General features: G+C 41.3%; 1 protein-coding gene across 3 annotated transcripts in view; it reads left to right on the forward strand.

Moving 5' to 3' along the window:
• The window catches only part of LOC139159991 (zinc finger protein 84-like), a 19,392-nt gene extending 9,712 nt beyond the window's left edge, over positions 1 to 9,680 (forward strand). The window contains exons 1-3 of one of the 3 annotated variants that reach the window (XM_070737475.1): positions 4,936 to 5,007; positions 6,370 to 6,515; positions 7,038 to 9,680. In XM_070737475.1, coding sequence (XP_070593576.1) covers positions 7,853 to 9,322 — 1,470 coding nt within the window. In that variant the 5' untranslated portion in view covers positions 4,936 to 5,007; positions 6,370 to 6,515; positions 7,038 to 7,852 and the 3' untranslated portion in view covers positions 9,323 to 9,680. Of the gene's footprint in view, positions 1 to 4,777; positions 5,008 to 6,369; positions 6,516 to 7,037 lie in introns of those variants that run through there. The other 2 variants (XM_070737476.1, XM_070737477.1) reach the window with 2 other exon arrangements.
• The last annotated feature ends 3,221 nt before the right edge of the window (positions 9,681 to 12,901 follow it).

Consider the following 12,901-nt stretch of genomic DNA (forward strand, 5'->3'; position numbering starts at 1 on the left):
ACCTTGGCAACATGAAGATATCTGGACTTCAACTCCCAGAATTCCCCAGCCAGCATTTGCTGGCTGGGGAATTCTGGGAGTTGAAGTCCAAATATCTTCAAGTTGCCAAGGTTGGGAAGCACTGAACTAGACAATGTCACTTGATGGGGCCTAGGGGAAGAGCCTTCTCTGTGGGAGCTCCGGGACTCTGGAATCAGCTCCCTCCGGAGATTCGTACTGCTCCCACCCTCCTCACTTTCCACAAGAATCTTAAGAATCGCATGTGTCACCAGGTTTGAGGCAATTGGACTCTAGCCCTCTGGCTGATGAATGTCATATATGGTTAGTGTTTGAGTTGATATGACTGGTTTTTAATGAAATTGGGGGTTTTAGATTAATATATTTAGTTTTAAATTAATTGGATTTAGGTTACTATATCGTATTGTTTTATATGTTGTAAGCTGCCCCGAATCCTCAGAGAGGGACGGCATATAAATCCAATTAATAAAATAAATAAATAAATTTTATCAGCTTTTTAACAGGCTTCCTCTTTGGAATGACATAGCTGCTTAAGTTTAGCTGTGAACCAGGTTCCTGGTCTGTAGTCATTCAGTTCCTTGATGGAGAGTTGAATTTCATTTGTGATCCAGTCTCAAAATGGGTGAGCAGTGCAGTCAGGCGGTAGGGAAAGCAAGTAGGATGCTTGGCTGCATAGCTAGAGGTATAACAAGCAGGAAGAGGGAGATTATGATCCCGCTATATAGAATGCTGGTGAGACCACATTTGGAATACTCTGTTCAGTTCTGGAGACCTCACCTACAAAAAGATATTGACAAAATTGAACGGGTCCAAAGACGGGCTACAAGAATGGTGGGAGGTCTTAAGCATAAAACGTATCAGGAAAGACTTAATGAACTCAATCTGTATAGTCTGGAGGACAGAAGGAAAAGGGGGGACATGATCGAAACATTTAAATATATTAAAGGGTTAAATAAGGTCCGGGAGGGAAGTGTTTTTAATAGGAAAGTGAACACAAGAACAAGGGGACACAATCTGAAGTTAGTTGGGGGAAAGATCAAAAGCAACGTGAGAAAATATTATTTTACTGAAAGAGTAGTAGATCCTTGGAACAAACTTCCAGCAGACGTGGTTGGTAAATCCACAGTAACTGAATTTAAACATGCCTGGTATGAACACATATCCATCCTAAGATAAAATACAGAAAATAGTATAAGGGCAGAATAGATGGACCATGAGGTCTTAACCCCGTTCAAAGTGTAGGTGAGAAATTGTCTGTTTGACCCCTGGCCTGATTCTTTTTCTCAGGATTTAAACTTGTAGGTGGAGAGAAAAGAAAAGTGGAAAACTGCTACCTGCCATTTTCTGGTTAACAGCAGAATCCTCTGGATATTTCCTTTTGCAGAAGTAGTGGAATTCACCAAAAATAAATGTTGGGTGATGTTTTTGTATGTAGATTATGTACCCACTGTTCTGTCGGGGTCTCTGGTAGACTCCTCCCAAAAATTCACAGGTACAAATTCTAGACACACACGTTTGAAAATTCAAAACAATGTTCTTTATAATGAAAAGTCACTTAAACTAAGCCCTCTTTTGGTATAGCCAAGAGCACTGGTCTCCAAACAAACTGGTAATTTGTACAAGTCCCTTATCAGTTCTGTGATACTTAGCTTGCAGCTGTGAGGCAATTCACAGTCCTTCTTTCACAAAGTGAAACACACTTTGCCCTGGTTTAGTTTCAAAGCGGGGGAAAATCAGCACACAAAAGGTCAAAGTCAGCAAAGCAGTCACGAAACACAACGATCAGATAATCCTCCACAATGGCCAAACCCACAGGCTGCTCTTTATAGCAGCCTCACTAATTACCACAGCCTCACCCAACCACAGGTGGCCTCATTTTCTTTGATAATAATCTCTCGGTTGTTGTTGCCTATGCATCGCTCTCCGCATGCGTGGCTGTATCATTAACTCTTGTTCCGAATCCAAGGAGGAGCTAGATAATTGATCTCCTTCTGAGCTGTCTGCCACACTCTCCTCCCTGTCACTCATGTCTTCTTGGTCAGAGGAGCCTTCATCAGCAGATTCCACCGGGGGGGGGGCAAAACAGGCCTGCAGCATGTGGATGTCTCCCCCACATCCACAGTCCTTGGGGCAGGAGCTGGGCCAGAGCTAACCACAACACCCACATTTGCAGTTTCAGTCTTCTAGCTTGGTTTCAACCAGATTTTAACCCCAGAAGTCCTCAGTCAGTCAGCATAAAAGTAATCCTCAAGATACAACTATTATGGGACTTGCAATTATGGTTGTATGTTGCAATAGCTGTTAAGCCAGGCTGTTTTCCTTAACAACCCAAATCTCTCTACTCTCCCTGAAACAACCATGAATTGAATGTGCGGGATGTTAAGCAGAACACTGGCTATCTCCATGCAGGGGGAAACTCTTGGAATCCTAGCCCAGCATCATGATGCTTGCCTGCTGTAGGCATCCCGAGGACTCCCCCACTCTAAGACACCCTCTGGTCCATAGTTCCCTCTAAGCTGAGCAGTTAGCAATCGCTCACTTAAAAATCATCATCAACTCAGAGTTTTCCAAACCTGCCCAGAAGCCGAGAGGGAAAGAGTGAGAGGGAAGGAGAGAGAGAGGAAGAGAGAGAAACAGATAGAAAAAAGAGAGGAAGGACAAGAGAAAGAAAAAGAATGGGAGTAAGGAAGAGAAAGAAAATCAAAATCTAGTTTGAAACTAGCTCAATTATTTAAGTGGCATTTTGATATTGATAGAGTTGCGCTATTATGAGCTCACTGTTATAGACACACAGTACAGTATTTGATTTTGAAATTCTCTGAGGAAAAACAGGGTGGGTTTTTTATTTATTTGTTTGTTTGTTTATTTGTTTCTTTATTTATTTATTATTTCTGTGCCGCCCAGTCCTGAAGGGACTGCTGCTCAGACACTATACTTTTCCGCCCACCCCCCAAAAAAATTAGAGGGAACACTGCTCTGGTCTGTTTCCTATGTCTTAGAAACATAGAAACATAGAAGTCTGACGGCAGAAAAAGACCTCATGGTCCATTTAGTCTGCCCTTATACTATTTCCTGTATTTTATCTTACAATGGATATATGTTTATCCCAGGCATGTTTAAATTCAGTTACTGTGGATTTACCAACCACATCTGCTGGAAGTTTGTTCCAAGGATCTACTACTCTTTCAGTAAAATAATATTTTCTCATGTTGCCTTTGATCTTTCCCCCAACTAACTTCAGATTGTGTCTCTTGTGTCCCCTCGGCCCTTCACTCCTCCACATGGTCCCCCTAAGTCCTTTCTCCCACGCGAGAGTGCCCATAGGCCTCTCCTTCCCCAAAGAATCTCTTTACGCTCGACTCGCATCTCACCAGACTAAAGTGACCAGACGTCTCGCTTTCAGCGGGATAGTCCCGTTTTTTGATCATTTGTCCCGCATCCCACGCCTTTTTTCCTCCCAACCAGCCCCCTTGGGAAGAGGCTGGAGGGGGGGATTTTGGGCTCTCCACTGCTGCCTCGCCCTCTCCGCCCCTAACCCAGCTTGGCTGGAGGTCTCTGTGCTCACTTCAGGTCAGCTGTGCAGGGCCTTTGCTCACCCATTTCCCCTGCCCCACCCCTGGATGGGCCCGGTCGTGTCCCGGTACTGCACCCCTGCGGAATAGGGAATGGCAATTTTATTGGTCTCTGGGAGGTATGTGGCAGGAGACGGTTCCATAAATAGTCTGGTCCTAAGCCATGTAGAGCTTCATAGATACAGTGTTCCTTCAATTTCCGCAGGGGATGCGTTCCGAGACCAGCCGCGAAAGTCGAATTTCCGCGAAGTAGAGATGCGGAAGTAAATACACTATTTTTGGCTATGAACTGTATCACAAGCCTTCCCTTAACACTTTAAACCCCTAAATTGCAATTTCCCATTCCCTTAGCAACCATTTAGATTGTTACTCACCATATTTATTTATTAAAGTTTATTTTAAAAAATATTTATTAAAGGCAGACAAAAGTTTGGCGATGACACATGACGTCATCGGGCAGGAAAAACCGTGGTATAGGAAAAAAACCCGCAAACTATTTTTTAATTAATATTTTTGAAAAACCGTGGTATAGACTTTTCGCGAAGTTTAAACCCACGAAAATCGAGGGAACACTGTAATAACCAACACCTTGAATTGTGACCAGAGATTAATCAGTAGCCAGTGCAGCTTGCGGAGCATAGGTGTTATATTCCTCCATAGGTGTTATATGGTTGTACCGAGGTGCACCCATGACAGCTCTCCATCTTTTCTACACCCCATTTTCTACACCCTGCTACATAGTTTCCTCTCTCTCTGGCCAAATGGAGACTTCCTTGCAGGCCAATTTACTGAGGAACATGGCATTTAGCAAATATAAAATTTCCTCCTTCAGGAATGAACATGGCATTCTGGTTGCTCTTGGATGCAGCCCACAGGAATGAAGTTGGCTCCCCTAGAGTGTCTGGCCTGATGGTGCTCCCGTGTAATAAATCCTTGGGAGCCATGGGAAATCAGTCTTGAAGTTTTGGGATGTAGAGAGGTTTTGATTTCGAATGAGAGTCCCCTTAGCAAAGATGATTGTGGCATTCTTTAAATCTTCATGAACCTTTAGGGCTCTGTACATATATATAACTTTGTTAAGACAAGTAGCATCATATTTCACTAGGCTCACTTGCAAAGATCAGTTGCTAGAAGTGAAAAACGATTTGATAGAATTTGTAAAGTGATAACATCTTGCAAACCCCTTAGGAAGAGACGGGACAACTGTGGTTTTTTGCCGCTATCAGGAGATAGCAGGCATCTCTGTGCCTCAGATGTGCATAATAGAGGAGTTAAAACCATCGAGTACTTAATTGCTAGAAAGGATCGGAGGAGAGAAGAAACGCAAAACTTCCTCTTCCGGCAAGACTCATGGGAGGGAAGGTGGCCTGCGGAGCGTCTTTTCTGCTCTTCCGAGAATCGAAGTAGCAGCTGGAAGGTGAGTTGAAAGTAGTTAGGAGGAGAGTCCGGGAGCAAGCCGGACTGTTTGTTTTTCCTCCACGGCCTGGAAGCAGAGAAGCAACCGCCTGAAGCGTGTCAGCTGCTGCTGGTTCCTCTCCTGCCCATATTTAAACCCACTGGTGCTGCACGCTGTGAAACTGGTGGCTGCAATTTTCTGCTGGTGGGAGGATTGAAAAAGCCTCTTTCAAGTTAAGGTTGATTCTTTGGGAATGGCTTCCCTGCAGAGGTTGTGGGTGCTCCATCACTGGGGGTTTGTGACAGAGTTGGAAGGGACCCTGCCCAAGCAGAAGACCCAATATCATTTCAGACAATTGGTTACTTGTTCTCCTGGATTAGTTTTCATCCACTGCTTCTTGTCTCGCCTTCTATTTCATTGCAAAATAAATTGACTCCCCTCTTCTTGACCCCTCAACAATTGGAGCATTGCTGTCATGTCACTTCTTTCCACTAGACTAGACATACTCGATTCCTGTAAGCCTTCTTTATATGTTTTAGCCTTCAGCCCGTTATTTCTCTTCACTATTTATAGTGTGTCTCCACTTCTTTTAAAATATGGCAATCAAAACTATTTGCAGTAATCCAAATGTGATCTTACCAAAGCATTAAGCTAAACTTCGCATTATCTTTATTCCACCCCTCCGTTAAGGCAGCCTAGGATTAGGTAACAGTTAACAATAAAAAGTCAAGTATAAATTAAAACAATAACCACAGTTAAAACCTACAACTCAGGAATCCAATCAAAACATGCATATCATTCAATACAATTTGGCCATGAAAGATGTACAATTCATAGCCCCCAGGTCTTTTTCTGCCGTCACTCTTCTATGTTTCTAAGCATGAAAATACAGAAACTCTTCTTCCGAGGCCAAGCAGTTAACAATGTCTCTCAGTGAGAAGAGTTTCTCTACCATGCAATATATTTTTCTGTAAAGAAACCAGCTGAGAAACAAACAGAGCTGCCAAACTCCAGTACCAGTAAGATGCCCATCTCATGCCCACCCCCGCCCCACTTTGCTCCAACCTGCCCACACTACCACCCCCAAATTACATCCCACCACTAGATGGCTACCTGCCTTATTTTCAGGGAAGCAGGATATCTACAATTATATACTCCTCAAAAAAATAAAGGGAACACTCAAATAACACATCCTAGATCTGAATGAATGAAATATTACCATTGAATATTTTGTTCTGTACAAAGTTCAGTGTGCACAACAGCATGTGAAGTTGATTGTCAATCAGTGTTGTTTCCTAAGTGGACAGTTTGATTTCACAGAAGTTTTGATTTACTTGGAGTTATATTGTGTTATTTAACTCTTCCCTTTATTTTTTTGAGCAGTGTATAATTTATATCCAGCACTTCAAGTTATGTTTGATGATGGTCCTTTGTATTGCTAAGAATTCTTGATTGACCCAATTAAACAACTGAATTTGAATGGATATTTCAACATGCATCTCGGTAGTCTTCTATGAAGCATAAATAATGTAAGTGATTAGCATTGGCGCATGTTTGCTTTTTCATTATACAGTACAGTGTTCCCTCGCTTTTCACGGGGGATGTGTTCCGAGACCGCCCGCAAAAGTCGAATTTTCGCAAAGTAGAGATGCGGAAGTAAATACACTATTTTTGGCTATGAACAGTATCACAAACCTTCCTTTAACACTTTAAACCCCTAAATTGCAATTTTCCATTCCCTTAGCAACCATTTAGATTATTACTCACCATGTTTATTTATTAAACTTTATTAAAATATATATTTATTAAAAGCAGACGAAAGTTTGGCGATGACATATGACGTCATTGGGTGGGGAAAACCGTGGTACAGGGAAAAAACCCGCAAAGTATTTTTTTATTAATATTTTTGAAAAACCGTGGTATGGACTTTTCGCAAAATTTGAACCCGTGAAAATCGAGGGAACACTGTATATACTTTTTTTTTCTTTTTTCACATCATCTCTAACTACTTTATAAACAATTAAATTTATACTTTTCATTGAATCTTACAGACAAAGAAGATGGCAATAAGAGCAGTTGGGACAACTGTAAATAAGAACCAACGTTGAAAAGGGAAGAAAATCCCTTTCAAAATACTGTATTTTCCATTTCTTTCAGAAAACTATACAATTCTCCTTCTCCTCCTCCAGCAGCTGTTGGACAAGAGAGAGAAAATCAAGAAAGATTTCAAGCTCGAATAAGCAGATTATGCAGAACTCAAGGAAAAGTTATATGAAAAGTCAAAGGAGATTATTTTTCAATCAGCAAAAAAGGGAAATATCTGGAAGTCAGTGGGGAGGAAAAGGCCAATAGTTAAGTCACTTAGAGCAGACAGGAACGCAGGCTTCTCCCTGTGAGGAAGAAAACAGCTTGAATGAAAGCTCCACTAAACAAGGCATTGCTCATATTTTTGGTGACCTGAGCTGTGGACAAGTGACTTGAATTTGCCTATTGTGGAAACCAAAGAGATTGAAAAATTACAGCTGTTTATGTAACGAGGAACTAGACAGGAGAAAAGCCATTCACAGTGTAGCAAAAACCAGTCAGAACAGCTCCCTTGTGATTCATGGACGCAACCACACAAGAGGGAACTCACAAAACTGCTCCCAATGTGCTAGGTCCTTCAATGAGCATGGCAACATGCCAGTATACCAGAAGACATATGGGAGAAAACATATGACTGTGCAGATTGTGTAAATATTTCATTAGAAATTCTCAGTTTATGTCTTTTACAAAGGTTTCAAAGAGAATTCCAGTCTGGTGAAGCAGGCAAGACTCGAAAAGAAAACTTGAAATTTTTTTAAAAAATTCTGTCAAAATTTCAATCATGAAACACCAGAGTATTCACACAGGAGGGAAACCCTTTGAATCTCCTGACCATGGGGAAGGTTTTAGTCATAATTCCCTCCTGGTGAGACACAAGAGGACTCACACAGGAGAGAAACGATTTGAATGTCGTGCTTGCGGGAAAGGTTTCAGTTGTAATTCCCATCTCGTAATACACCAGAGGACTCACACAGGAGAGAAACCCTTTGAATGTCCTGACTGTGGGAAAAGTTTTAGTCAGAGTTCCAGCCTGGTGCAACACCAGAGGATTCACACAGGAGAAAAACCCTTTGAATGTCCTGTCTGTGGGAAAAGTTTTAGACATAATTCCCACCTGATGAGACACCAGAGGACTCACACAGGAGAGAAACTCTTTGAATGTCCTGATTGTGGGAAATGTTTCAGTCGTAATTCCTATCTTGTGATACACCAGAGGACTCACACAGGAGAGAAACCCTTTGAATGTCCTTTATGTGGGAAAAGTTTCAGTCAGAATTCCAGCCTGGTGCAACACCAGAGGACTCATACAGGAGAGAAACCCTTTGAATGTCCTGAATGTGGGAAAGGTTTTAGTCAGAATTCCAGCCTGGTGCAACACCAGAGAATTCATACAGGAGAGAAAACCTTTGAATGTCCTGCCTGTGGGAAAAGTTTTAGACATAATTCCCACCTGGTGGAACACCAGAGGACTCATACAGGAGAGAAACCCTTTGAATGTCCTGACTGTGGGAAAAGTTTTAGTCGTAATTCCAGCCTTTCGTTACATCAGAGGACTCACACAGGAGAGAAACCCTTTAAATGTCCTGACTGTGGGAAAAGTTTTAGTGATAATTCCAGTGTGGTGACACACCAGAGGACCCACACAGGAGACAAACCCTTTGAATGTCCTGACTGTGGGAAAGGTTTTAGTCAGAGTTCCAGCCTGGTGAAACATCATAGGACTCACACAGGAGAGAAGCCCTTTGACTGTCTTGACTGTGGGAAAAGTTTTAGTGATAGTTCCAGCCTTTTAAAACATCAAAGGATTCACTCAGGAGAGAAACCCTTTAAATGTCCTGACTGTGGGAAAAGTTTTAGTGATAGTTCCAGCCTGGTGACACACCAGAGGACTCATACAGGCGAGAAACCCTTTGAATGTCCTGACTGTGGGAAAAGTTTTAGTCAGAGTTCCAGCCTGGTGAAACACCAGAGGACCCACACTGGAGAGAAACCCTTTGAATGTCTTGGCTGTGGGAAAAGTTATAGTGATAGTTCTAGCCTGGTGATACACCAGAGGACTCACACAGGAGAGAAACCCTTTGAATGTCCTGACTGTGGGAAAAGTTTTATTCAGAGTTCCAGCCTGGTGAAACACCAGAGGACTCACACAGGAGAGAAACCCTTTGAATGTCTTGACTGCGGCAAATGTTTTAGTGATAGTTCCAGCCTAGTGAGACACCAGAGGACTCACACAGGAGAAAAACCCCTTTGAATGTCCTGACTGAAAAAAGTTTTAGTCAGAATTTCCAACTTGTGAGACACCAAAAGGAAAATATATAAGAAATATATAAGAAATGGAATTTGGGAGAGTTCAAAAGAGAATGTCCTCGAAGAGGGGCGGCATAGAAATCCAATTAAATAAATAAATAAATGGGTGATGGATCAATTGATATATTTTTCCTTTTCTTTTCTACAATTAGAATAATTGTACTATTATAATTGTTTTAACGTTATTAGTGTAGATAAGTAGGTATAATTAATCAACATAATTATGTCAAGAGATGTTTTATAAATTAATAAATTTAGATTAAATTGGTATATGTTGGATTGAATAAAACTTTGATGCTCTTTATAAGATTGGCTCTTTATATGAAATATGCATAATTTATCAATTGAATTAATGTTGTAAAGGGTTGTATATAGGAGTATACAGTATATTTTAAATGTTGGTTTGAATTATGTTTTGATGAATAGAGATATGAAGAGAAATGAAAAAGATTGAAAAGGATTTAGAAAATTTCTGATATTGTTGGTATGTTATAAGATTTGTGTAATTATTACTTATAAAGGTCTCCATATAAGGTCTCCATATAAGACTATTTTACAATGAACATTGCATTGTAAGTTAGATTCCTGCCATTCCCCAGAGCAGTTCTCCCCCTAACAGGTGAGCGGTTCCCTGGTGAAAAAGACTAATTCCGAATGGCAACTGAGCCCTACCAAGAGATTCTTCCCGGAGCCAAGACAGCAAACTCCTGATGCCCAGCCAAGTTCTGCCCCAGGAAGAAATTTTCCCCGGACCCCAGCATACGAATTCCCGATACCTGATCCCCCTGCACCCAGCAGATTGCCCCGATGGCTACCAATAAATAGATACAAACCTTGGAACTCAAGATAAGAAATCCTCTGGTGGAACACACCGTTTAATTTGCTATTTTAATTGACTGAAAGATTGAGGAAGATCATTGGTCCAGTGATTGTTCATTAATATTATTAGTTGCATTGATTGATTGATGGTGAAAGATCATAGGACCATTAAATATTACTTCATTAAGATTTGATTGTTTAGTTGATAGAGGATCATCTAGACCAGTGATTTTCAACCTTTTTTGAGCAGTGGCACATTTTTTACATTTACAAAATCCTGGGGCACATCACCAACCAAAATGACACTCTAAGACACTCTCCTCTCTTTTTCCATCCCTGTGTCCCCCCCCTTGTATGTGTGTGTGTGTGTGTGTGTGTGTATACACTCTTGAACCATTTCCAAAACCAATTGAGGGCTGGGGTTTTTCTCTCTCTTATTCTTTGGGTGCTTTTTTATCATATGCTTTAAATCAAGAGTCACTTCTCTCTCTCTTGTTTCTCTCTCTTTCCTCTCATTCTCTGCCTCAATCATTTTCTCGTTTCTCTTTTTTCCTCCTCTTTTTCCTCATTTCTCTCTCTCTCCCCCCTTCCTCTCCTCTCTCTCTCTCTCTCTTGCTCTCAGCAAAAAGTTGCAAAACTGGAAACTGAGCTTCCTTCTTCACGGCACACCTGACCATGTCTCACGGCACACTGGTTGAAGAACACTGATCTAGACTAACAGCCAGATTAATTGAACAGATAACTCCAATTGATGAAAAAGCTATCCAACCAATTAACTAATTGATTGATTGTCCCACATATTGAATACCTGCAAATAAGGGATTAACTAGAAACCCAAGCTTTAAACTACACATTGAATTACAGTACAGTAACCTGATACTAGGCGCCCATTAGTCATTTTAACTAGGGTTGAGTTTCCCAAATTCCAAATCTCAACTGAACTGGGGGAACACTTGAATCCCCAATTGGACAACCCCTGCTTAAAAAACCAGGGTAAAACACGCTACACCACACATCCCCACTCTCGACTAAAATCACACATGGAAGAAAGCACAGACACTGCTGTGATCTGCAGAACATGTTCCATGTACTTGTTTATGCCCACAAAATACCAAAACTACATATGCACCAAATGGAAACTAATCAAACTACTAGAAGAAAAAATAAACTATTTACAGGACCGTCTCCTTCCACATATCTCCCTGTGATTAAAGAGTGTCGGTTGGTGGGCCTGCATGGGAGGGCCTTGTCTGTGGTGGCCCTGGTTCTTTGGAACCTACTTCCCCCCCCCCGAGGTCTGCACAGCTCCCACTCTACTGGGTTTCCAAAAGGCCTTGAAAACCTGGCTTTGCCGGGAGGCCTGGGGGCGCTGAGAATTGACATCTCTTAATCCGGATGAGACAAGAATTGATTGGGATGTTTGATGTATGAATGTAGTGATTATATTGAAAGGTTTTGATTACGATGAAATGTTTTAATCTGATTATTTTTATTGTTTATAATTCATTGTTGTAAGCTGCCCTGAGTCCTCAGAGAGTGGACAAAATAAATAAATGAATAAATAAATAAATTACCTAGAGAAAACCCTAAGCACCCTGAAACTTTGGGAAACCCCAAATCTCACGAAAAGAACCTGCACAAATTGAACACACACACGAACAAGCAACTTCTACTAGAGCTAACGCCTTGGAGGAAGAAACCAGATGGAAATATGTCTCCCACAGAAAAAAAAATCCTCAAACCAAATACAAAACCACTGATCAAAACAACCCACTCAGATCCAACTTCACCGGCTCTAAGCAACCAATGCCACAGTCTTCCAATAGAGGATAATGCATAGATACAGAAAAAGGAACACCAAAAAGAACACTCAACAAAGCAGCACCACCAGAAAGAAGGGCGTGGTCACTCAGTGCCATGTCGGTACAGCATTTATTTTGCTCCTGTGGGGGAACACAAAATCCCCACTGTCTGGGTCTGTTGATTCTGTCTGAATTGGCACAGAGCCTTCGAGGAGGGGAGGGGAAGAAGGGAGCTTGGTCTGGTCCCATTTTGGGATCAGCATACCCCATGGGAGACCGGACCTGGAGCCTCCATACAAGAACAAGGGGACACAATCTGAAGTTAGTTGGGGGGGAAATCAAAAGCAACATGAGAAAATATTATTTTACTGAAAGAGTAGTAGATCCTTAAACAAACTTCCAGCAGACATGGTTGATAAATCCACAGTAACTGAATTTAAACATGCCTGGGATAAACATCTATCCACCCTAAGATAAAATACAGGAAATAGTATAAGGGCAGACTAGATGGACCATGGGGTCTTTTTCTGCCGTCAATCTTCTATGTTTCTATCTAACTGTAATTCATAAAATCATCTTGTCAATGAATACAACACATGAGCACACAAGAGATTCCAACTCAATGTAAACAGCTCAAAAGTTGACAGCAGAAAATACGACCTCAGCAACAGATTGATCATTGCCTGGAATACACTACCTGACTAAGTGGCTTCTTCCCCAAACCACAAAAACTTTAACTTTAGACTGTCTATAAGGGGCATGCTCATCATCGTGCCTACCATCCCTGTCCTACTGTCCAAATTTACCTATACAGTACCTATTTTGCTTGTTTCTGTTTATACCTGTTATTATGTACACATTTTGACAAATAAATAAAATAAAAATATTTCCTTTAAAAATAA

The sequence above is a fragment of the Erythrolamprus reginae genome, chromosome 2, assembly GCF_031021105.1.
Source record: "Erythrolamprus reginae isolate rEryReg1 chromosome 2, rEryReg1.hap1, whole genome shotgun sequence".
NCBI lineage: Eukaryota > Metazoa > Chordata > Lepidosauria > Squamata > Dipsadidae > Erythrolamprus > Erythrolamprus reginae.